The following is a 27225-nucleotide window of genomic DNA, read 5'->3' as shown; positions in this document are numbered from 1 at the left end:
AGTGTTTTAGTACCACATTTTGGATAGTATACCGGCAATATTTCAACCATAGCACAGATTCCTGATGTTCTAATGTGTTACTTAACTGTGCTTTCAACTTCGTCTTGTACACTCACGTAAACTGTTGCAGGTGCCTACAGTACTACAGTATGATGAAGTACGCCATCACTTGATAGCGAATCGACAGGTTTCGTCCACGCTGTGCTCGAGTGCACAACGTACCAGGCACTGTGATGTGGTAGCGGCTTGAGAGCAAGGCATAGAGCTGTAGAGCTCTATGGAGCAAGGGCTGTATGCGGACGGTACGAGAATTCTACGTATGTGTATCAATGTGTGTGTGTTGTGTTGTGTGTGTTATGCTGGTGTAGTTCCACACACGAGCGATATGATTTAGACTGGAAAATGGAGGACAACCGCTTGCGAAATACGAACCTCTGAGGTTAATGCTTACACGACAGGACAGTGGGTTGCAGGTTGAATATATTTGATCGTTTTGTAGGCTCAACCTTACATTGTGGAATTAATGTGAAGTGCATTGTGAGCCAAGACGTCACCTTTTGAGCACATTGCAACAGGTGGTCAGATATTGGTGGTGAAACTGAAAGACATCGCCGCGGGTCTGTGGCTTGCTTCCGGATTGTGCTACATGTTGCTGCCCCGCCAAGCCCCCGTAGAGTGGGAGTGACGTTAGTGGACTGAGCACGTCGTTCCCGTGCAAGACAGCCTGGCGAGGCGTTGGGTTTGTGTTTTGTGACAGGAGGACCAACAGGGCCAGGGAGGGGGAGGTTGGGTTTCGATATCGCGACAAAAATGGGAGAGATGGCGGCCAGTTTCCTGCAATATGGCGACATCGTGTCTCTCTTCGCCGAGGGAAGTGTGAACGGATTCATCAGCACCCTCGGGTAGGTAGAGTCTACACTACACCTTCAATCATTCAATACAACTTGACCAACTTGACCGAGACTGCGTCTGGCTTCACGGAATCCCCTCCTATTATTATTATACTGGTGGCGGATCCAGAGGGGGGTCCGGGGGCACACCAGACGCACACCCCCTCTTTATTGTTTTATTCAAACAGAAGGAAAAAAAAGGGAAAAAAATGGGGCGCGTGTGCCCCCTTTAAGTTTGTAATTTTGAAGGCGCCTCCCCTTTACGTAATTCCTGGATCTGCCCCTGTATATGGAGGAGAGCTGATAAAGTCAAAAAAATAAAAGACTCCTGCGGACAGATGGATTTTGCTGTCTACACCTACACTTTACAATTTCTCCACTTTATGAATTGGCACTCGTCTATACAAACTAATTTATTAATATAAATTGTACTTCCACTAACTTGACAACGAACCGCACAATAGTCAATATGTATATTAAGAAGTGAACTGTCAACTGAGCTGATGATGACATGATCATACAAATTATAAATAATCTAGGTATATTGATAATCAAAAAAAAAAATAGATCTACTTGAATGTAGACGTCTAGTTAAAGTGTGACTATAAAGATGACTGAGTCTTCTGCCTAATATAAGGACATGTAGTTGCACACCGTCTGAACTAAACTAGACAAAAGTCTGTACAAACTATATTACAATAAGTTAAATTAACATGTAGGCATGTGCCTATGTTGCTAGTCATTTAATACAATATTTAAGCGACTTCGGGCTTGCCTTTTGGCAATTGCTGAATGACCCAAACAAATATGTGCCGCTCATTCCCTAATGAAAGTAAACAGTACATTGTAGTATGGTACTCTGAATATGTTGTGCAGTAGACCATTGAATGTTTGGTAAGGGGGGGGGGGGCCTTAATGGAAAGTGGACTGGTAGGACACTGGTGTCTGACCATCCTAGAGTAGCAATACTGGCATGACTGTGTGAGACTGCTGTGTGTCTGACTCTTGATAGGTATGCAGAAAAGGGACTTTGTGAAAACAGTGTAAAAACAGTCTAAAGCATACAATGTATCGCAAGTTGAATCTCAGTTGACAGCATGTGAAACTTCAAAGCTATTCACGAATAGAAAATATTTGTGTTTGTTGACATCAGAAAAATTTGCCTCTGAAACTAGAAAAGCACTCGTAGCATGCAGACTTCCGCCATGCGGCTCATTTCCCATGATATACACTCGTGCTGAAAATTGCCCAATATCCACATAATGTAGAAGCCTTTTGTTTATAACATCATCAGCTTCCAGTTATGCATGCCACACCTCGCCTGAACAGAACAATGCACTTTGGAGTGTGCATGCAAACCTCAAATTTGTGCAGCTTGAACTCTTAAAGGGTGTGTACAGTTCTGGTCGAGGTAAGGATTTAGCTTTTAACGTTTTGCGAGATATTCAGAAACTACTCTATGAGATGTCAAAGAGCATGTGGTTCTAAAGGGTATCAAAAGTTTATTCGATGAAAATCGGTTTTGAAATGGCTGAGATATCCAAAAACAAGGTGAAACAAAGAGATCCTAATAAAGTTGTGGCATGTCGCCTTTTATTATTAGCACTTTTTTTGATATCTCAGCTATTTGAAAACCAATTTTCATCAAATAAACACTGGATCCTTCTTAAAATTACATGTTCTTTCATATTTCATAAGAGGCTTTTCATTATCTCACTTAGGAATGTTCAAAACATGAATCCCCACCTCAACCAGTAGGCCTACTGTACAGTCCCTTTAAGTTCATTGACCCTATCTGCCAATAGATTAAAAGATCCTTTAAAAATCAGTGAAAATTCCTGAATCACTGCCAAAATTGAATCGTCTGTTCCTTGTGTCATTTTCAACTTTTCCTGCAAGTTTTATTCAAATTCGTCCACAACTTTTTGAGTTTATTTGCAAACAGACAAACCAACAGGGATGGTCATGAATCTCCTTCTGTGGTGGAGGTACCTGTAATAGATACATGTAATTGTGATCAAATAGTTTGATTATTGATGCTACAGACGTAATACACAAGGAAAATGCCGGATTTCATACTGCAATGTCAATAAATAGAGCCAACATTAAGTGCACATGCTACCCAAACATTAGTACTGGGGTACCGTATTCTAGGGTGAAACAAAATGGATCCTCTGCAAATGATAAAACAGACCTTCCATTTTTCCTAGCCTGTAGGGTTTCTTGTTCTGTATGTAATGAGCTATTTTTGAGTAAATCACATTAAATTGACAATATAGAGAATATTACTGTAGCTTTTCAATGAAATCAAAGTCATATAAATTTCCTTGACAGTTGTGCACATTTGTTAAGATTGGCACCATTTGTAAAGAGCACACATTTACCCTTTCTGTTATTTGAGGACACTTCTCAGCCTTTAATTGCTGGCTTACAATGTATCAAAAAAAGAAGAAAAAAAAGCTATTTTAAAAAAATTGTATTAAGTATAAATGTGGAAAATTATAACATTAACATTAATGTTAACAACAACAACAACAGCAGCAACAACAAAAACAACAGCAACAACAGCAACAACAATCAGAGAGTAGGCTTGAATGGTAGTTAGTGTTATTACAGCGTGTGCCTTTTAACTTGCCTGAAAAAATTGGAAGGCACACAGGAAATGGGGCCAACTTCCCTCCAGCCATGAAATTTCAATTTTAGCAACTAAACTCTACTCATACATATAATGAAAATACAATGCATGCACCTGTGGAATGATAACCTTTGCAGATTCATGAGCTGGCTGGCCAGCTGGTATAATGTGGATCATGTTTGTACACACAGGGCAGCCTCTGGCCAGGGAACTTTAGACCTGTTTTATAGGACTAGCTGATTTTGCTATAGCATGCATTTTCCATAGACACCTGCCGAGTATATTCAGGACAAGTCTTCATTGGGTTAACAATCATAAATCTTAAGGAAAATGGAGCAATGAGGATACTATTACCATTGGCCTGCCTGCGTATTGTTTATTTACACCACTGCTCTGCCACAATTCCCAGAAATACGAAAGAAACGGCTACCAAGTCTTTGACTTTATTACTCTCTCTAGCCTTGAGCCTGACGGAATAAACCGTTACATATACTTTAGAAATTAAGAGCAAATATGAAAACAAGATGTTGAGCAAAACCTCGATTGGGAGTCGAACCACCGTAACAACGGACATTCTGATTGTCAGTCCAAGCCCTAACTCACTGTGCCAAAGCGAGGTGATGCCAAGATTGGTGGTCATTGTCATTAAAAAGTAGGCCCTATGCGAACACATTTTGTCTAATAGGTAGAGTCCCTATACTCGTAGTCTTAGGGCGCGAGCCGTTTCTGTGGTTTTTATTTAATATTGTGGCGGAGCAGTGGTGTAAATAAAAAATACGCGGCCTGCCTTCCTTTGTGCTTTAAAGGTAGCATGGGGTACTTTGTACACTGTGCTGAACATGCATACAAGTGCTGTACAATGACAAGTTCAGTACTATGAAAGGGCATAAAGCCAAATGAAAACCAGATATTGCAAAAATCATATCTGATTGATTCTCATGTGACACCATGATCACCATTAGGAATGCAAGCATTATTTATTTCAGACAACTTTACTCATATATTCTATTTTGCTTTATCTAAAAAAAGTGTGTAATTCAAATGCTTCAGTTTAGAATTAGCGCATTTTATCTTCAATTGTATTATCTACTGTACATTGTACGTGCAGGGCTATACATTATGGGTACAACTGTACAGTGTAGTTTGTACATTTTTGTTGAGCAAGCGCTATGTTCCTCTCACTTCTTCTTTTAAAGTGTTAATTTTGTCATTTTCATGGTCCTTTAACAGATGTAATTAAAAAAAAAAAGAAATAATGTTTTACATGAAGAAGGAAAAAAGAAGTGAAATGTACATTGTGCATGCTAAGTAACTTTCCAGGGAACATTTTGAAAAAAAAAAAAAGAAACTTCTGCTTGAACTACTGTACATTGTACATGTAATGTACAGTAATTGTCTCTGTATCGATTATTCAAAAAATTACATGCATACTTACCATTAGTGTCAACTGTGTAAATGCATAGATGTATAGAATACAAAGTGTAGCTGAATATGTCACATTCTTCTTACAGTCGTGTAAATTGATGTAATATTTCTTTTACTTCAATGAAAACATTTCCAGTATATACAAGTGTAAATCCATTTTGTGATAAGCAGGCCTACAAACATTGTATCTTTGCATCTTTATCTTTTTATGGTTCTTTTAGTATAGGTTAAGGTTAGAAGTTATGGTTCTTTTGTAGTGTAGGAACTTTCTTCTTTGCATGTTTTGAGTGCTTGTACACAGTACAGTATGATTGGCACAGAAAGCTCTGTAGCATTGCACACACTGTCCAAAGTTCCTTGCACAGAAAGGGCCAAGTTTAAAAGAAACAAGCACATGATGGAAAACTGGTCATCTCGCTGAATAATAATATCATGACACTCTGTAGTATGACCCTGGTGTGTGATCAAACAGCTGGACAGCCCAATTAATGCATAGTGAAGAGTATTCATATCCAAGACCTTGTGTCTGTCTTTAGATGAAGATTTACTGTGTGGGAGGGTTGTTTTCACTGGTTGCTAGGCAGCAAGTGGTGCACGCTGCGCCCCAGCCCCATTAGCTGATGCCCCCAGCTTCGGGGAATTTCCGCCTCGTGTCTCCCCTCAGTTACAGGATGTCAACATAGTGATCCTATTTAGTGTCTCGATTGGTCCCTTTGCTGTACCAGAGGTTGGATTGATTTCTGTAGAACTGCAAAGAAACTTTAGGAAACTGTTCTACAGTGCTTGGAAGGAGCTCCTTTCGTATCATCTCACTTTCATTCAAGCTCAAGCTTTTAGATTGAGTGATGTGGATTTTTAAATGATCACCATAATGATAGCATTTATTGAAATATAATGACAAATATTTGTAAGAAAAATATGAATATTAAGCTTTATGGAATTGTAAATTTTATATTTATGATATTAGGTAAAATTACATGCATATATTATGAATTGTTTTGATTTTTATTGATTTACAATATTATTAGCAAATTTAAAAAATCAAGGTATATATGGCCTTTTTTACGATCAGTGGTGTAACTTTTGTACTCGGAGGGTCAAAATTTCAAACAAAATATTTGTTCATTATTCTGTTTGATTCCTGTTTGAAAGTATTCAAATTTTTGAAAAAATAACATTTCAGACCTTAAAGCTGAAGGGTTATTGGTGTAATTTAAGGAAAACCCTGGCACCTGAGGTAAATTTAAGCAAAATTTTGCTTTCATGAATTGCACCATATTGACAAAACTCTGCAGTCAAACTTCACCATGTAAAGTTTATATGGTTAACAACAATATATAGTTTGTGAATCAAAACTATTTGGGGGTTGAATATAAAGTGAATTAAAAAAAAAATACATGAGATTTATAAATTTTTGGTAAAAATACCAATTGACATGTAATTTTTAAGATTTTAACTATTTATTGGAGGGCAGGCCAGGTCAAACTCTATTCTATAACAAGTCTTTAAGAAGGGCTACCTTCCTATGTAGGTTAAATGAAATTCCAATCATTTCTTTAAAACTTGGATTTTTCACACATGGATGTTTCGGAGGTGACAGTTAACATACTGGAATGTTTCGCAGGTGACATTAATATTAACACTCACTTTTTTTGAGAATAAGTGACAATAACACAAAACTTCTTCTTCTTATCAATGTTTTTATAATCATAACTCGAGAACAAGAAATTAACTCCCGTTGCAAGCAGATAAACCAAACAGAACAAGTGTTTTTTTACACTTCATTAATTAGCATGGGTACCAGTAGTTTGCCTTCCACTTGGACGAAGGATGTAAGCTAAATATTGTAATCTGAAGAAACATGGCATTCCATTTTCTACCTTAAATTGAGATGAGGGTGTGAGATCATTTTAGTAATGTTTCTTTGCTCTCAGAACATTTTATTCCACAACACCAGGGAAGAATCACTTCGTTTCGGAGGTGACATTCAATGTTAACATTGTGTTGAAATATTCATTTACAGTAAGAATATGATGGACATAAGCTAGATATTGTAACCTGAAGAAACATGGCATTCCATTTTCAACCTTAAATTGAAATGAGGGTGTAAGATCATTTTAGTAATGTTTCTTTGCTCTCAGAACATTTTATTCCACAACACCAGGGAAGAATAACTTGTTTCGGAGGTGACATTCAATGTTAACATTGTGTTCAAGTATTCATATAGTATGTCCCCCCAAAAATTTACAATTAGACTTTTGCATTGATAGCACCCAATATGATTAAATCAGCTAAATTCTACTTTTGGGTCTTAAATTATAACATCTTAGTTCTATTTTGCAGAAAGCCTCAGTCAATTTGATGAAGTGGTCTCAAAGAAATGTGGATTATTATAAAGGATGTCAGGAGTCTGATTCTTCCAAGTTTAGCACTTGGATGCTCTTGGAACTGCATATTAATGTGTAAACACAATATACAGAACCTGGAGGGAAGGGATTCCTGACATGTTCTACAAAAATTCTCAATTCTCTTTGACCTCTGAAGCAAATTGAATGGGGTTTTCTGTAAGGTATGGGCAATGAGTTATAGTTTTAATCCCTCAAATTGTATTTTAGATTGATTCACTATCTTTAAAGTCATCGTTGCGGAGGGTACCATTGTAATTTTTTGATGGGGACATACGGTACGAATACCAAAAGCAAAAATTCTTATTTGACTTGTGTACGTTTTTGTTTGCACATAGTTTTATAAATAGATTAATTCAAGGATGTTCATGAATTCTTCATCATTCATGATAGCCACCATACAAATGTTATAATACTGGTGAAAGGTGTTTGGTTCATCTGGGATAAATTTTCTATACACCAGATTCATTTAAACTGTTGACATTACTAAAATATATTTTACGTATCTTTCTAAATTGCTTGAAAATTACCTGCAAATCATGCATATTAGTCACTTTTGAGAGTAAAAAGTATAAGATAAGAAAACCCATTTTATTGTTTTGGAGGTGACACAACACAGAGACAACCCAACTTCTCAGGTGTTAACTATTTCGTGGACATTCATGTCTTTCCTCATGGCTTTAATTTCAAATATAAGCTCTTTCTTTCAGTTCTTACTAGTTATTTTGTTTAGTTATTCTCTTTCATGATGATGGATATCAGCTCATATTTTGTTTTAGATTGTAATTCATACTAATCTTTAACAGGTTTTTACAGTTTGGTTAAGACAACAGTTTGTGTTTCCCAGCTGAAGAGAGCAGCATAATGCTTTTCTGTGAACTTGAGGGGAAAATTTGTTTTTGTCAGTAATTTTCCCCATCAACTTCACAGAAGGTCCCGGACACAAACTGGTCTCAAATAACCCTATAAGGGACCGAAAAAGGACAAGTTCACCTCAGTAGACACGAGGGTTGAGTAAATACAGCAATATTAGTAAAACACATCAGTGAGAGTTTGAGGAAAATAAGGCAATCCATTCCAGAGTTATGAATTTTTGAAGTTTCTGCTCAATCAAAGCTGAATGAGAAGACTTGTGATGTCATATCTGTACAAGGATATAGAGAGAGTATCAAGAAAATTCAACATATTTTCACTTTTCTTGCATAACAAAAGAACACTTGACTTCTCTCTTTTGGAAGGCAGGGTGAATAATATTGCCCTAACATACATCAGTAGCAAGTTGAAGAAATGTGCACTTTTTTTTCAAAAAGTAAAGTTTTGTAAAATTCACTTATATTTTCCTTATATCGTTGTACGCATGTGACATCATACACTGTCGTAGTCATCTCATCCAGCAGTGATTGCGCAGATACAGTGTACTTAAAAAACCCATAACTTTTGAATGGATTGTCCAATTTCCCCCAAACTTTCAATGATGTGTTCTACTAATGTTGTTGCATTCACTCAATCCACATGTATATGAAGGTGGACTTGTCCTTTAAGAAACCAGTTTCTTTTCCTTGAAATTCCAATACTTAAAGCCAAATTCTAAGATAAAACATAATAACAAAACAAGGTAAACACCTCATCAAAATCATATTGAGATAGAACTACAAATCTTGTTTTTGGATCTTTCCCTTTCCAGTCCGGGGACTTGTTCCTTTGTTCACTTTAGTTGTCACATAACTTCAATAATCTTAAAAAATACAATGTCATAAACAGTTGGTTCAACTTGGAAAATGTAATAATTATTGTCACATAAAAAAAAATCACATAATTTTGTTTATGATTATCACGTTGTACATGGAAAAACAACAACTAAGAATTCAAGAACAAGTTGTGCACCAGCTATAGGCATGTGGCCTTTTTGTGGAGTTTGATTATTTGATGATTAACCTTTTTTTTTTTTTTTTACATTCTTTTTTTTTTTAAGATTGTGGACTAGGGCATGCATGAACTGCCACGTGTATCACTTTGGTATCAAGGAAATTCTGGTGAGCTAGGTATACAAAAGTCACTTCTGTTGTGATGATTTTGTAGATATTAAATGTATTAGAAAATGTTAATAGATAGTGAAAAGGAACTGAAGTCTTGCCTTTCACTATCACATAACAATATGGTGTTAACAAACAATGTCACCTCCGAAACACAAGAAAAACCAACCTACATGGAAAGCTGTGATTGGTAAATCTTCACAACTAAATTGCTTGTTGGAAATCAGACTTCTAAGATGAAAGCATCTATATGTTTACTTAACTAAAGCAGGAGAATTGATCTTGATTACAATATTACATACACAACAGATGGGTGTATTTTGTGCATTCTCTTTGTTAAAAAACGTGAAAAAATGTAAATTTGCCCTAAAACGTACAGTCTAGTAATAAAAAAAAGAGTGAGAGTGTGTTAGTTGATTTCTCCACTTTGAGACTTATGTTACTAAAATAAATGAAACCATTGGTGTACATGATATGGTTTCTCTGCAATAGAAATGAGCAAAAAATCTTGTTAACAGTGTATTGTCACCTCCGAAACAGTAATTCTTAGTTTTTATTAGATCTTTTATTAATCTCTAGAAAATTCTCACTTCCTGTTGCCATATTACTATTTTCATCCAAAAGAGATTCCTGTAAATTGGACAGAATCAAACAAAATTGCTTTGTCTTCGAGAAATTATCAAATATAATATGTTTGTTGTTTCGGAGGTGACAATTGTTTCGGAGTTGACAAGTGTTAACGGAAAATTGTAAATTGCTCCAAAATGAAAACAACAGGCTATATTTCTACTACCTTCCTTCAGAGATAATGTGAGGGGATATGTTACATTTTTGTAAATGTAATGTATAACTGATGTCAAGAATAAAAAAATCAAATACATAAATCTGTTGTCTCGGAGGTGACAGAAAAGTTAACGGAAAAGTTGCATAAATTTATAAATGCTCACCAAAAAATGATAAGCCATTTGAATTAAATAATCTTTGGATCAAAGTTAAGTCAGATTGATTACTATTCTGTTTTGATGGAAATTAGCAAAGTTGAATTTTATAATTGTGAACAAGAGCCAACTCAAACGAGGGGTTAATTGTTAACGGAAAATGTCACTTCCGAAACGTAAAGTTTGGACAATTTCAGTCTTTAAAGAAGACAAAGCAGAACCTAGTAAACATAATAGTTCTTAATGTTGGATACCTGTCTATCACAACAACAACAAAAATAATGAAAAAGAATAAACAATTTAATATGCTAGCTCTGACAAAAAAACTATGTCAGAGTGAGTACACCAAAAGTGTTGGATTTCAAGCATGTAAGTGCCTGTCACATCTGAAAGAAAAAAAGAGGAAAGTTCATTAAGGTACCCAAGGTAGACACTGTGGGTGGTAAGTTTATGAGAAAAAATAATGCATATCTGTCAGTGTATTAGAAAGTTATACACCAATTAGTGCCAACACTGTCTTTTACACCACTGATTGTAAAAATGGCCATATGCATTTAATTTTTCTTAGTTTTCCTACAGTAGTTGTACATCACATGCACACAGTGTACAGTATGCCTGCTGACTAATTTGCAAACCCTGTGTTGTATCATCCAGGTTTGGGCAGTCCTTTCCTGCTTGTAAGGTGATACATGATAAGATTTAAAGGCATACTGTAATTATACCATTTGTAGATGAAACAAGAACCCAGCATTAGTGCTTTAAAATAGTTCTAAAATGTGAGTTACATGTACAAATAGGATAAAAACAACCCATGTAAAAATTTGAATCAGTAAAATGTGAACAATAATTAATGAAATTGTTTCCATACCAAACCATCTACAGTTATGATTTATTGAGAAAAATACAGATATCTCTATATCCAAATATTTTAGGCTTCATCGCAAAAATTGTATATGATGGGATATTTTGTGGTACGAAAGACCTACACATCTATGTCATATCTTGAAAATTTTCTAAATCACTGTTCCCAGGTAAACAGGACCTTTAAAGATAATATAAAGTTTTGGTACCTCAAAAGTTTCCCTGAATTTCCTTGTCTTAGTTTGTGTTTCAGGTTAAAGTACCTTTCATATAACTAACACTGTGAGACTTACTAGCCCCAAAGTGCTCTCATGTCTTAGTAATCATGCAATAATGGTTTCGTACCAGAGCCGCCGGCGTACGGCGGCGAGGTAGTACACGTATTGTACGAAACCATTATTGCATGACAACTGCGACCAGCAGCGTGCAGCCCCATACGCATAGCTAACTGTGACCAGCAGCCCCATACGCATAGCTAAATGGGGCTTCGCATTGTAGCATTCAGCATCATGACAGATTTAGTATCGTGGGTAAATATCAACTTAAAATCCAAAAATTTCTTCAATTTGAAGACTTACCAGTTAAGTTGAAGTATTGAAAACAGGCTTCGGGCAACGTTTGATTTTGCCAATAGTCCCTTTTTGTTAGAATTGATGACTGAATGTGACTCGGTCGAGAGGACCTTGGGAGAGCTACACTGAATTGACGGCCAGGGCATGCGCACACAAACATCTTATCCGTTCATGGATTTGAAATTTGTGCGCATGTGATGTGTGCCAATGCGCTGGCCGTAGTATTCAGTATATGTAGCTCTCCCAAGGTCTCACAGTGTTAGTTATAAATATGAAAGGTACATGTACTTTAACCTAAAGGGCAATTCCACGATAAAGTGGACATGACCATCAAATTTTCAAAATAGTCAAATCTCATTCATTTTGGTATCAAATGAAAGCTTAAGGACTGAATTTTTCATATTTCACCATCTTGTTAAAAAATTACATCATTTACTTTGCTAAATATGTGCATAAAATCAGCATAATTAAATTTGACATAATTATCTGAAAAATATAATGAAGTTAAATGAATGTAGCATGAGAAAATGAAAAAGGAGGTGAAAACTTTGCCTTTGTTTTCAGAGTTTAAGGGTTGAACATCATTACCAAATCATCAAAGTGCAAGATTTTCTATGTGTTAAGCTTCAGCGAACATCGCAAATACGATCATCAATAATGTCACGGTGTTACGGTAAAAACTGATGTTTTTAGTATTGTTTGAAAATTACAAACACAAAAGGGTTTATTTTGATAGCCCAAATCATGACCACATGTAGCTACCATATACAAGTACTAAAATGATGGTAACTCATTTTGTTAATTAATTAAAGCTGATTAAAATGTGTCACGGTGTTACAGTAACTGTAACACCGTGACTATAACACCATGACTTGCATTGCAATAACACAGGACACATACCGGATTACACATGATAATTAACTGTTGAAGTGACCATCTGATTTCTCTGTCACATTTACTCAAAGGATAGAGGTTTTTCAAGGATTGTTCATAACAGATGGGTCAAGCTATATCCACAAAGATTATCCCTTGTACTTGTTGCCAGCATCATGCAATTTTAACCCTTTCTGTGCCAAAAATCGAGAACTGTGTTTACAGTGCAGTGGGGTTTGATATGCCAATCAACACTCAGAGCACATGGTGGGTTAAAATGGAAGCAATCCACTCACAGTGTGCCACCTACCAGATTCCAGATTCATGTTCTATCCAGAGCAAACATTTCGGAAGGTTTTGAACTTTTGATTACGGTAAAGGCAACAGTTTCAGTTGAGTTGATACCCTTTGTTTGATATTTTTATCATAATTGACCATTTTATCACATGGTTTGACTCTTCTTTTGTAGATTCAAATGTGTGTTCCTAACATGATAAACAGTCTGAAATCTTGCTGCAGCTTCCCTGGTATCCTAAAGAATTACTTAGGGCATACTGAAGCTAGATTGATGAGTCCACCAAAAGTTAATCTCACTGGAATACTACTTTCCTGTGCATGGTGCTGTGCACAATCTTACAAGTTTCACCATTAAAAGAGCCACACTCACTCGGATTTATGTGTATGAATGAAATTTGCATTGTAATCATTTTTATGTACATGTTCATTTTCCAGTACATCTTTGAAAAAGAAGAATAATTATGGTACATTTTGTACCACACAAATTGCTTGAATGATTCTTTTTATTGCTACTGAAATTGCTAAGTGGGTTCACCTGGTATTAAAATGGTATTAAAATCAAAGTTTCAAATTTGTATGTCATCTTTAGATATACAAATTGGACTTTTAAAGAGTAGTTGTAAACCCAAAAGTTCACTCAGAAATATTTAACAAGCTTTCAATGATGATAGAGTGAATTATGTCTCAAAACATAAAGTATATTTTACTGAAAGAGCAGTGTTCCTGACTGTAACGTGTACAAACGTATATGACATGTCACGGCGTTACAGTGCAAAGTTTTTCTTTACTTTGTTGTTTTTGTTAATCTGTTATGATTTCAATAATTTTCTGTTTTATCTGGAAGTGTTATACTGTGATGTCAAACATTCATCATGAATAATCATTTCATTCTACCTAATGGAGAAACACTATGAGCTGACAGTAAGACAACAGGATTCTCCATAGGTTTTCTACACACATTTCAGAGGTCACGGTGTTACAGTCACGGTGTTATGGTGCACTTATTTAAAATCTATGTCATAGTTTTCCTGTCAATTGATTCTTTAATAAAATTTTACTTCATTATTATCATTGAGTCTCTAGTACATCCAATGAACACATCCACTTATCAAAATGTTCATTAACTTCACAGAGTTTTGTCAGTAAACAAAGTGCACAAAAACCCATGTCCATTTTGCGTCACTGTGTTACAGTGGTACTGTAATTAATCGTGCATAACTCATTTACCACAGCAGTTTTTCTTCCTTTCTTTTGTTTTCAAAATTGCTTATGACGATATGCATAGATACATGATAAAGATTTTTTCTCAAGTGTTACATTTTGATTATTATTTACATTTGATCAGTGAAATTATACTCAAAAGTGTCACGGTGTTATCGTGGAATTGCCCTAAAACACAAACTAAGACAAGGAAATTCAGGAAACTTTTGAGGTACCAAAACTTTATATCATCTTTAATAGGCCTACTGGTGTCATATGGTTGATATGAAAAGTGGATAATGTAACATAGTGCTATGTGACATACAGTATGTATCATTCATTGCCATAGCATTGTACAAAATATATACAGTATATTGAAATCACCATATTACCATACAAGTTTGCGTGTACGCTGTTGTGTGATATTGATATCTACATTGTACATTGTACTACATGTAGCTGAGCTATCTCTCTCAAAGTTCTTGGAAATATTTGTCTGGTGGTAGGTGTGAAAAAAAAAAAATGTTTTCCCTCAGCTCTTTATTCCATGAAAAGATCAAGGTTAAGGCACTCAATGAACAAAGGGAGGCAGGTTCCTTGTTGCCAGAAATTGTTTGAAGTTTAAGTCAGTGGTACACAACAGACATCAACTACAAGGCCTATTATGATATACTAATCCTACATGGATTTCTGTTTCCTGATCCAAGTTCCTAATCCTCTTGAGGATTATATCTTTGATCCCTTCCCTGATCCAGTGCGGCTGAGAAAACCATGAAAGAATCTATTAGATATTGAACACAGCATAATACAGCTGCATATGTTGGCCTACAGGGTACAATTGTAATAATGTCTTAATAAAGTCCTAAAAAAGGGGTTTTTCTACTCTTTGATCTACAATGTACATGTGTGATTTTGATAATTTCTCTGTTCTTCAATCTCTGTGATATTGATAAAATGTACAAGTTGAAAGAGAAAAGTTCTTCCACATATTAAAACATTGACAGGTTACCTTCTGTTTTATCAATTTGTCCATCAGGTGCAAACAAATTGCTACAGTCAAACCTGTCTTAGCAACCACCTGTCTATAGCAGCCACTAGCAACGTACAATTCCCTCCAAGAGAAAAAACATGTTACAAACATGTTGAAGACAAATCCCGAGAATGCTTTAATAGGCAGGCGTCTATGGGAAATGCGTGTTATAGCAAAATTAGTCCGTCCTCAATGGGTTAAAGAACCTATCTATCTATAGTGGCCACCTGTCTGTAATGGCCCTTTTTTTTTTGCCTCCCTTGGTACTGTAGGCTGCTATAGACAGGTTTGACTGTATTCTGGCATTTCAGATTACACAAATTTGAACTTGCATTACTGTAATCTTTGACAAGAGTGCTTGAATTTGTGATCTAGAACCATATTGATGGAATGAGAAAGAAGTTATCATCACTTTTCCAGAGAAAAATAAACAGTTTTCGGAGGTATATCACTTGCATGATCTGTAGTTACGCTGTATGGCCGTCTGTACTTTCCCTAGCCGTTAATGCGATTACATTGGTTGATTAATACCTTTGATGAATTGCTAATACTGACAGCAAGTAGAATACTGTATGCACCACTACATTTGTACACCAAGGGCATAACTTTTATAGCTTGATTCTAGACATTTGTGTACAGTGGAACTACATGAATTTGTAGAAAATAATTGAGAAGGATTGAGAAATAGAACATTTTGCAGCTGTACTGTAGCTGGAGAAACTAATCAGTTTTTTCAGAATAAAAAAAAGATATCATGTCAAAAACAAACAAGCATAAAAGTTTGCATCTCTTAGTAGGATAGAGGGATAGATGTACATACGTGTAATGTATACTCGCCATCTTGATGTGTGCAGAGATTTTAATTGATCTATTAATATCATAGGTGTAATACTGTAGATTGGTTTATGAGATGCATGTATGATCATGAGTATTTATGACATAAGTATATGTATATGCCTCATTGCCAAAGATGAAATACAAAGTGCTTACTAAAGCTAGAAAATACGTCTTCACTCCATTTGCTACAATGGTGCTTGTAGTTCTCGTTTCACAATTTGTAGTTCCCAATGCCATCCGTGGTATTGTGCATAAATTCATACCAGTATAAATGTATATTTTACAGCTCCAGCTGTTGCTTGTTTCAGCAAACACCAGGCGCTGTGTTCATTGCCATCATTTTTCATAGACCGGAGCTTTTTTTTCCTATGATTGATGGGCAGGATGAGTGCACATGAAACAAATATACTGTATGGTAGAGTTTCAATGATAGAGCTTCATTTGTGAATAAAAAGGTATCATCCCAATTTATAAACCCATTATCTGCCTGTATGGCCCTTAAAGTAGTTTTTCTACCTGCCAAACTTGTTCATCAGCATTCAGCAACTGATCTACAATACCTTCTTGACCTACAACGCAAGTTGGAGATTAGCCCACTAATAGGTAGTAATGTGCCTAAACTCCAACAGGAAGGTCACAGTGACTCAATAGTTATTAGAGGATTACATACAACATGTAGGTAATCCCTATTCTTTGACCAGTTCATTTCTAGTATCTGAGACTGCTTTAACATGCATTGAGTGTACGTACTTTGAAATGCAATTGTAATGACACATCACAATACAGTCATGATTCAAATTACGCATTTTTTGCTGTGTGAATGCAAACTGGAATAGTGTTGTACATGTACAGAATATATTCAGGGAATAATTTTCAAACTCAACAATTTCAGCTGATGAGAAATATCTGCAATGATATCCTGTACACTTCTATGTAAGAAAACTGCTATACAAAAGTTAGTTTGTGTAGCAGTGGTGTGAAAACGCATAGCAAATTGCGATGCGATACCAGGAAAATTATTCCCTGATATTGAAATCACCGTATTAACATACAAGTTTGCCTGTATCATAATTCCAGTCGTGTTTCAGTGATGGTACGGGTGTGTTTTCAAATTATGATTCACCAAAATTATGAAACAAAACAGTGGGGTGTACGGATTGACCTCCAGTCGTGGTGTAGGGGCTGAGCTTATAGAGCGTGTTTCTACTGAGCGACGAAAATTCGAGGTGATGCCAGCCGATGTGTGACGATACCGGCCGATGCCGGCCGATACCGGCCAATGCGTGGTGACACCTCGAATTTTTCCTCAGTAGAAACAGATCGGGTAGTGGCCGATGCCGGGTGATGCGAGGTGCTCCGTCGTCCACCTATTGAGGTGGTCGATGCGTGGTGACGCGAAGGACGATTCTCAGTAGAAACACACCTGGTAGCGAAATTCATGGTGTATCGGACGTCTAGAATTTCTCCCCGCGCTTTTCAATCGGTTCATCGCACACACTCCTTCGACACATGTGAACAAAATACGTGTGTACACACAGCGACCGTGTTCGCATCATGCTTTGTTTGTACCAACTCGCTTGTGTACGTGTTATAGGCCCTATACGTTACGTTACATGTGAATTAGGGCATTCATCGTCTATTGTTCGCGTGATTAACAGCCTAACTTATTGCATTACTTAGCCCTCGTCACTTACTTTGATTTTACACCGCATAATTTCATATTATATTGTCTCGAATCGGGAGAGTACCACATTAGTATGTCGCAGCCTTGAGAAAATCTCAACTGGACCCTCGATCTCCAAAGATTTCTCATCAGTCAGTGGCAGGATACCAGTATGTTAGTTCGGGGTATATTGGATGGGGAGACGAAGAGAAATGGCTTATCAAAAAATAGCCGACGCAGTAGCAAAGCAGGCAGGGTTCGGATCGTATTAACAGGCAGTGCGTGCGTGACCCAATCTGTGACTTAAAAATACGTGACTTCCGGAATCGCCACATTTGCACGTCACCTTTGCCTCACTTCGTATTTTATCGCTCAGTAGAAACATCTCGCGTGGTCGTAAAATACGAGGTGCTGCGTTGGACAAAATTCGTGGCGATGCCAGGGATGTAAGGTGCTCTCAGTAGAAACACGCTCATAGTGAACTTTCAACCACTTTTGCAGAAAAACTGCGCTGCCCAAATGCTCGCAAAGCTAAAACACCTGTGTGATCACATGTCCCACTAAAGTACCCTGCAAGAGAGTCAGGCGAGTTCGATGATTGGTCGAACAGCAAAGCAGTCAAAGTGTGCGCTACTAATACTGCTCTAGAATGATTGATGGAAACTCAGAAAGAAGTCACACCTTCCCTCCATGCTCTGAAATTCAAAACACCAGAATCTGTTAAGCCTTCCTCACTCATCATGTGAACAGACGATAATTTGAATCCTAATTGCAATCATGTTTGTAATTTAGCATTATAATTACATTTCTCTATCGGTGTGAAAATGATTTGAGCCAGGTCAAAAAAGAAAAGAAAAGGAGAAAAGCAAGGTAATGGGTCAGAGGTCAATAGTTATTGACAGGTGATCAAGGGCAAGGTTCATGGACCTTTGGCAGAGGTTGTCAGTACTTTGGAGTAGTGACATAAAAGCCAAGGATTGTCTCAAGAGGTTTTCTTTCTTGCTGGTGTCATGAGTTCAGCAAAGTTTGATTTACCAAAACAGCTGTGTAGGGTGAGATGGATGCTAATGGATTGCAAATGTGAACAAGTTCACAAAGTCATCAATGTCTTGTGCAGTGTGAGTCATAAAATTGTGCCTTGCACTTGTGCCCTTCTTGTTCTAAAGAGGCTACAGTCCCAATAAGTCATATAGATTGCTCCCCCCCCCCCCCACCTCGTATCCTAAAAATGTATGACTGTGGCAGTAGTGTAAGTGGCATGTTGTCATGGCATGGCAGAGTGGCAATAATCAGTCGAAGGCAATGACTGATGACACACAGGGATTTACCTTCAGGAAATCTGTGCTGTACCTGTGAGAGTGCAGGTGTCCTCCAAGGAGTCCTAGGCTGCGTTTATCATCTTTCTCCTGTTTAAACGGCTTTCAAAAGCTGTTTTCAAAGCCCTTTCCAAAGCCGTTTCCAAAGCCCTTTAGAAACGGCTTTCAAAATAATAGCGTTTATCAACTCTTCGCGAACACGATAACTAGCCTGTCACTGCACAGCTGCATTGCGCAATTCGACTCGAGTAGAAGAGGTCATATAAGGCATGCATGGTTTGTAACTGCAGTACAAAGCCGTTTCAAAACAGCTTTGCGTTTATCTCGCTTCAAAAGGCTTCTAGAAACAGGTTTCTGGAAACCTGTTTAGGAAACCTGTTTCAGAAAGCACAAATTTGCGGCTTTCGAAAAGGCTTTCCGAAAGGGCTTTCAAAACGGTTTTACGTTTATCATCTCGTAAAAATTGTCTGAAAGCCGTTTGGAAAACCTGTTTCTGCCGAGAAAAAAAAAAGAGTTGATAAACACACCCCTAGAGAGCTACTCTGCTCCCATGATGTGACAGGCATCCTTATCCCTGCCTTGCTATTAAATCTCGTCGCCACGGTGTTTGTACATATTGTACAAGTAGCTGCATTAACTGTAAAACTGATCGTGATTTAAACAACAATCAGAGTGATGATGATGATGACTAAGGTATTGATGATGCTGATGATTTTGATAGTGGTGATTACAGTGGTTAATGGTAACATTCATAGTACCCTAGAGAAATTGTACTTGAAATTATATCTTGTCAATGATGTTGACTCTATGCTGATGATGGTAAAAATGTGATGCAATGTGAATGTTTGAGAAAAGATGTAATGATGTACACACAAGTGTGATTATACCGTGATGGTAACAGTGGTTGTAGGATAAGAAATTGTGCTGAAAATTGATATGCCATCTTTTAATATCTTCAAAAATTCATAGATGTTGAACGGATTGTTCACTTTTCTGTTAACTTTACCCATGTGTTTTTACTAATATTTCTCATTCCACATACTATATTTTGGGCAGTAAGATATCTTGAAACGAATTATGCCTGTGACTGACTCCACTTTTTCTGAACAGCTTGATTTGGTATGTATAGAAAGAAAGAAAGAAAGTAAATACAACAATGCAATTCCACTCACGAATCCCATCATCCCTTAAGTCTGCTGGATGCGAAAAACATCTCGATTATAATCTCGTTTGTGAAACACGCTCCAAAATCACATTTCCTGCGAGGAGTCGTATTGACAAAGGAAAGACTCCCCATGCAGAGTGCATAAACTGCAAATGATGTTGCCTAGTGACAGTGTGCCACGAACTCCGTGAACTGTCCATCAATCCAGCACTTCTCAACATGCGTTCATGCACAAAAAATGCTCGTACATCCATAATATGCAATAATGCAGACATAATGGATGATGTACGCCTGCATCTTAAAGCGTACATCTTGTATTTAAGTTATAAATTTTTGAAGTTTCTGCTCAGTCATGGCTGGATGAGAAGACTACTATAGCTTGTGATGTCATACTGGTGTACAGTTGTATGTGTACAACAATATGAAGAAAGTATAAAGAAAATTCAAGATATTCTCACTTTTCTCACATAACAAAAGAACACTTGACTTCTCTCTTTCAGAAGTCAGGGGTAATTATATTACCCCTAACATACATCAGTAACAAGTCAAAGAAATGTGCACTTTATTCAAAAAGTCAAGTTTTGTTAAATTCTCTTTTTATTTTCCTTTATATCGTTGTACGCATGTGACATCATACACTGTAGTAGTCTTCTCCTCCAGCAGTGATTGTGTAGATACTTTAAAAATTCATAACTTTTGAATGGATTGTCAGATTTCCCCCCAACTTTTACTGATGTATTCTACTAATTTTGTTGCATTTCTTCAATCCACATTCATAGGAAGGTGAACTTGTCCTTTAATGCAATTACACATCAGCAGTGCAAAGTTGGGTTGAACTGTGTCATCAGCAAACCAGTTTCAAAGTCAAACTATCCAGATTACCATGTACACATGTACCAAAAATTGAGCAAAACTCTTTTTGTGGAGACAGTTCTGATGATGCGAAAAACATGATTATGGAAACTCATGTGCCTTCAGATGCAAACTCTACATTTTGTATGTACCTTCATAAGGATCATTGCACTCATTTCCTTGTTTTATCTCACGCATTAAATGTTCTTGTTTTGGTGTTTTGTTTTGTTGTGTTTTTGTGGGGGGGGGGGGGAGTTGGATCATTTGGAAAAGCTCCAAATTTCATGTCTGTAACCTAAAAATCAACACACACAGTCTTGTTGTTTGTGGTGTACCCTACATGTAGATTTTGTAGAAGAATGCCAAGCCAATGAATTTAAGCTAAACTCAAGGAAAGAGTGTGCGTGTGAAATCAAAAACCTTTGGGGATGTTATAGAGCTAGTCACCAGTCAAACGGGTTACATGTAGCCTTTTCCTTTGTCAGGGATGTACATTATACAGCCTGTATATCACATTCCATGCCCCTGTGCTAACTACATGTATTGTTGTAAATTGATACAACCGTGCAGGCCTATGTTTCATTTTTCTTTCTTGGAAGCCAACACTGACACATGGTGGGAATGAATGACATTATCAACAGGAAATGAAATGTACACTTGTATGTGTGGTGATACAGTATACAGGACATGCATATTTTGATAAATGTTCTTGATGAGTAGTTTGTTCATGCAATCACATTATATGACCATATAGAAACTTGCTATTAGTAGCACATACAACATACAAGTGTACAACCAAATGTCAGAGCTACGCTGTGTACATTGTATATTTCTTTATTCTGCAGGGTACGTTTGTATAATTATGATTGATGCACAGAAAATGAACTAGAGCATGATGCAAAACCATTACATAGTCAACCTACATGTATTTGTTCGAAGACAAAGTCAGTCAGGTGTAAAGTAGAGTAAAGGGAAAGGAGGGTAAATGCCATTTGCTATAAAATAAAAGAAAGGAAAATTCAATTCCTAATTCACACTTTGTAGGGGAAGCACAGTATTCTGTATTTCCCCTCTTTTATTTCCTCTTTTCATTTTTGTTTTGATGGTGGCATGAAAAAAAAAAGCAAAAAAAAAGTATGGCTTCTTGCAAATTTAAGCAAATTTACAAGAAGTTCTCATTGACTTTAATCTACTTCCAATACTTAGGATGCATAATCTTGCCGGGGCCAGCAAGGCATGGATGAGTTACGTTTAGAAACTGTGATTTGTCTGGTTTACGTCAACTGTTAAATCTGCTCTGATGAATGCCAATGAATCTCCTTATATAGCATCGTGAGCAAACATCAGTCACTCTTTTTAGACCACTGTATGGGACTATGATGCATATCATATTTAAAAACTGTAATTAGTGCACCCCTCCCCCCAGGGCTGTTATGTCATTATGAAATGAGAAGTTGCGGGGAAAGTCGTCACTATCACCATGACAATGCACCCACTTTCTTTGACCCTCCCCGTTTTTAGTAACTACTCAAGATTTTCAGATGTTTTTTATGCCCAACTGTGACATCACAAATTGCTGTTAGTCTTCTTATCCATTAACCCGTTGAGGACGAGTCCCGAGTACTCGGGCAAGCGTCTATGGGAAATGCGTGTTGTAGCAAAATCAAACCGTCCTCAACGGGTTAATGGCAGTACTGAAACTTTTAAACTTCCATAACTTTGAATGGATTGTGTGATTTTCATCAAACTTCGCTGATATGTATTGTACTATAAAGATTTCTGCATTCACTCAATTCACATCATGTATGTTTCAATTTCCTTCAGTACACATAATCTCTGGCAATTTGCATTAGATGTGATTGAAAGAAACAAAAACACAGTTTAGGGAGTTTGTGCCCTGTAAGCTATTCACCATCATTTCATGTTTTGGGCAATATTGTTTGTTTTCTATCTTAATATTGCAAGCTTACACCCCCACCCCCCTCCCCCAACCATACCCCATGTGAGCTTTTGACCTGCAGTAACTTTACAGCCTACAACATATAACAGGATAAATCGTGGCACCTGCAAACCTGCTTTATATTTTAGCAACTGAAACCAAATCTAAAACCAAATTACTGCTTTGGGATATTAGCCCCTGTAAACTGTGTGGAATGTGTACATATTGTAGCATACACTGTATTATGCCTTTGCAATTCTTACAGTAGTGTTTAATGGATATCATTATAGTACATTCTTTAGTCCATGATTTTAAATTCTTGAAGTCAATGTCAGAATTATGGTATATAGTTCTATTGAAAGGAATGTAGGCCTTTTTAATGACATTACATTTGTTGATGAACCAAGAAATTTAAAGTTTTCTTGATCAGAAACCAAACTGATAAAATTATGGACAGTCTGAATTAAGTGACAACTGTTGCCTGTAGAATAGGCCCTATTAATGAAATATTTGTTTTGACATATGTTTGTTATTTTTCCTCTAAACACAAGTGTGGATTAAAAATGTTGAGATTTTTTCCTTGAGTATTCACATGCTTGTACTCCCCATGGTGCAAACTATTGCACAGTTCTTCAAATTATAGTGATAATACTGAAAAAAAAAAATTGCAAGATTTCTTGGGATTTGGATTCCCATGCTGATTGCGCTGTTTAGTGGGATTCTTATGCCCACACAGGTAAATATCATGAGATTTGGATTGGGATGCAAATTTAGGGATTTGTATCCCGCTAATTTCCTTCAGTGTCAATCTTGCTGATAGCTAGCGATATCTTTTCAGGAATATGGTAGCCATCATGTCTTGCCTACTGTACATATATAATGTAAATTGTACACAGTATATTGTGTCCAGGATGGAACAAAATTGCAGCAATTATTTTTGCAAATATTTTGCTTTTGGAAGCGATTGTTACGATTCCAATGCTCCCAGTGCCTGTTGATATTGATAATTTCTCAAAGTGGCAGCTGCTCGAAGGTGACTTGTCAGACTAGCTTCGATCAGCTTAAACCTGAAGAGAGTTTACTGAGGAAGTAATGTTGAATTAAACTTGTGAAATCAAGGAATTGCAGTGTACAAACTTTGATTGAACTCCTGCAGATATTCCCAGATAAATGTTTCTTTTTTTTCTGTTATGGAGTAGTTGGAGAGAACACATTGGCTATTAAATGTCTTTAATCTTGATTCTGTGCGTGTGAAATCAACACTTTCGTTCTTCATTACTTTACATGAGAATGCATATTGGACTTGTATTCATTTCAGATGTTTGTCATGGTAATTGAAATAGCTGAGGGGAAATGAAATATGTACAGTTCCGCTGTGAAATGACTGTAAAGAATGAGCTTGGTTTATTTATGTTCTAAAATGGATCATGACAGTTTAGGGCAATGTTCAATAGATGTTGGTGGTTCAGCTCCTGCTTGAATACAACACAATGATTTGCGTACATTGAGCCCATGCATCCATGTGAGCACAATGTTATCTTGCTAAATTGATAGATACTTATTTTTTATTTGAGTAATATTTTGATAATGTGATAAGACATAAAGTGTTTGCATTGTGTATGGTTTCTCCCCACCACACACAATACACACCACGTGCACACAAGTAGAATGACTTCTTCAAAAATTCAAAATTTACTTAGAGACATTATGAACTTCAGGTTTTAATTATCCACATCTTTTCCTGTTCACATTTCAGCTTGGTTGATGACCGGTGTGTGGTGCAGCCAGAAGCAGGGGACTTGTCAAACCCTCCCAAAAAATTCCGAGGTAAGCTGTTAGCATCATAAACTGGTTGTTAAACTTGATTGTGGGCATGCATCTTCTCTCCATCTGTCCATCTGTCCATCCATCCGTCTATCTATCTATCTATCTATCTATCTACAATGTAAAGTATACCTGTATGTACTGTAAAAGCGGATATTTTCGCGCTCAGCTGGCTAAGAAGAGTTTTGCGTGTTTTTAATTCCGCGGAATCAAGACATCAACTGCTGGAACATATTGCAAGCAGAAATATACGTGTGCTTTTATTTTTGCATTACAGTTTCTCGTTTTCACTTTTACAGTAGTGGTTTATCTGTATGTCTGTCTGTATGTTTGTCTTTCTACGTACTATCTAACTACTTTGTATAATGTACAGTTTATGTATGTATCTATGTACTGTCTATAGGGCTTTTTACACTTGTGTTTCTTAACCCCGGACTTTCTCTGACCCAGGACTATCGTTAGTCCCGTACCAATTTTTTCAGCTTTTTACACTCGCCAATTAGTCCCGTACTATCTCTTGTCCGGGGCTAAGGAGAAAACTGACCTTTTTACACAGTTCGTATTTCTTAGCCCCGGACTTTCCAAACCACATGAATATTCATAATTACGCTGTGTACTGTACACGCACGCACCGGCAGCACTTGATTACCTCGTTTCTGATTGGTCAGTGAGGGTCGGACTTCGTCTCCGTCGCTTAGCCCAGGATTATTTTTTCGTTCTGTTTACACTCACTTGCTTGGCACCGCAATTGCGGTGCTAACCCCTGCTATTTTGCAGGGCCAGATAGTACCGTACTATCGGTGGGGCTAGCCCACTTTGGCAAAAACGAGTGTAAACAGAAAGTGGGCTAAGGATAGTCCCGTACCAACGGTGGGGCTAAGGCCCCCCCTTAGCCCCACCGTTGGTCCGGGGCTAAGCAAAAATTTACAAGTGTAAAAAGTCCTTATCTTTTTATCTATTTACTTATTTATTATTTGTCTGTCTTTCTGTCAGTATGTACATTGTATTTATCTTATGAGCTGAGGATGTACATTTGCATGCCGCCAAACTTTGTCCCACAGTGTGTAAGATGTCAGGGTTATATTGTATGACTAGAAAAACCTACAAAAATCAACTACACCTTAAGAACTGGGGCCCGTTTCATAAAACTTGTCATAAGTGACAAGTTGTCATAGATGTGACAAGCTACTGAAATCCTTGCATCTGATTGGCTGAGAGCAAATTTGTCATAGAAATGTGGCAGTTGCACTGATGACAAGTTTTATGAAATGGGCTCCTGGAGTCGTTGTGTAATTAACTCTTCAGTTTACAGGGGGCAGTGTAATCTTGGTATTGGTGTGTTAAAAGAAGACACATGGATGGATAGCTCACTTTGCTGAGAGTAAACTTTATGTACTGTATTGAGGAGGATATCACAGATGGGACGTTTGTGGGCAGGCAAGTGTTACGGTAGATGCGACAGTGGATCTCATGAGTTCCTGAGTAAACACCAGCTGTGCACACACACTCATTTTATTCACGGACCATTGATGATTGCTTAATGTGTCGCACATTGATGATATTTGTATAGGCCAGTATCTTGACAATGTTTGAATATGTTCAACTCAGAGGCAATAGATGTTGCAGCATAGTAGTGGATAAGTTGTAGTTTGCAGTTTTATGGTCTCATCTGTCCAGTGTCCGAAATCTCAAATATAATGGAGGAGACCAAATACTTCAATACTAAGATCAAGCTTTTGGCAGCTTCTCTCGAAGTCCTTTGTATTTTTCTTCTGTCATTAGTATAATAATGTAATGCTGTACATAATTGAAAAGATCGAGAGATTCAGTGGTGTCAGTTTAATTTTGGTAAAAGAAAATGCTAAATCTTCTCTTGATTCAAAGATTGTGTGTTAATCTTGTAAAACGAAAGAGGAGGTGGTGCAAAGACTCGAGAGGTATGGGTACATGTAGTATTATGAACATTCTGGCAGATGCATGCTAATTTGGACAGTTAGAAGGGAAAGTTTTCCCCATATATGATGTTGATTTATTGAATAGATAATGTGAGAAAAAAAAAACAAACCACCACACCACAGAAATGCATGGAATGTTAGACAATCCATTCAAAAGTTTCACATTTTGAAAGATCCCCTGTAGATGTGAACTCTGCAGCAAGTTATTGTGTCTGGCATCTGTAGTAAATCTGTGGGGGTTTCAAAATTTTGTATGGAATGGGTTAAGAAAATTAAAAAAGAATTTTTTAAACTGTCTTTTGTTATGGAAGTACACATTGCCTGCACTTCTTTCTGAGGTGTGTTCAGACAAGTATTGTTTACCACGTACGTCTTCAGAAAGAGCTCGGTCAAGTCCTCTGTACGAGATGTTTGGAAATTGATCTACAGTTCCTATTTAGATAGGACAGCACATTGAATTAACTATCAAAAACTCTCAAAATTCATATCATATGAATGAGCTGTCCCATTTTCTT

General features: G+C 37.0%; 1 protein-coding gene across 1 annotated transcript in view; it reads left to right on the top strand.

Annotated features, from left to right (window-relative positions):
• The first annotated feature begins 475 nt into the window (after positions 1–475).
• The window catches only part of LOC140237831 (inositol 1,4,5-trisphosphate receptor-like), a 170799-nt gene continuing 144049 nt past the window's right edge, over positions 476–27225 (top strand). The window contains exons 1-2 of the mRNA XM_072317764.1: positions 476–902; positions 24688–24758. Coding sequence (XP_072173865.1) covers positions 811–902; positions 24688–24758 — 163 coding nt within the window. The 5' untranslated portion in view covers positions 476–810. The remainder of the gene's footprint in view (positions 903–24687; positions 24759–27225) is intronic.

This window comes from Diadema setosum, chromosome 2 (assembly GCF_964275005.1).
Source record: "Diadema setosum chromosome 2, eeDiaSeto1, whole genome shotgun sequence".
NCBI classification, from domain to species: domain Eukaryota; kingdom Metazoa; phylum Echinodermata; class Echinoidea; order Diadematoida; family Diadematidae; genus Diadema; species Diadema setosum.
The sequence above is the reverse complement of the archived record's forward strand: the minus strand, read 5'-3'. Positions and strand labels throughout refer to the sequence as shown.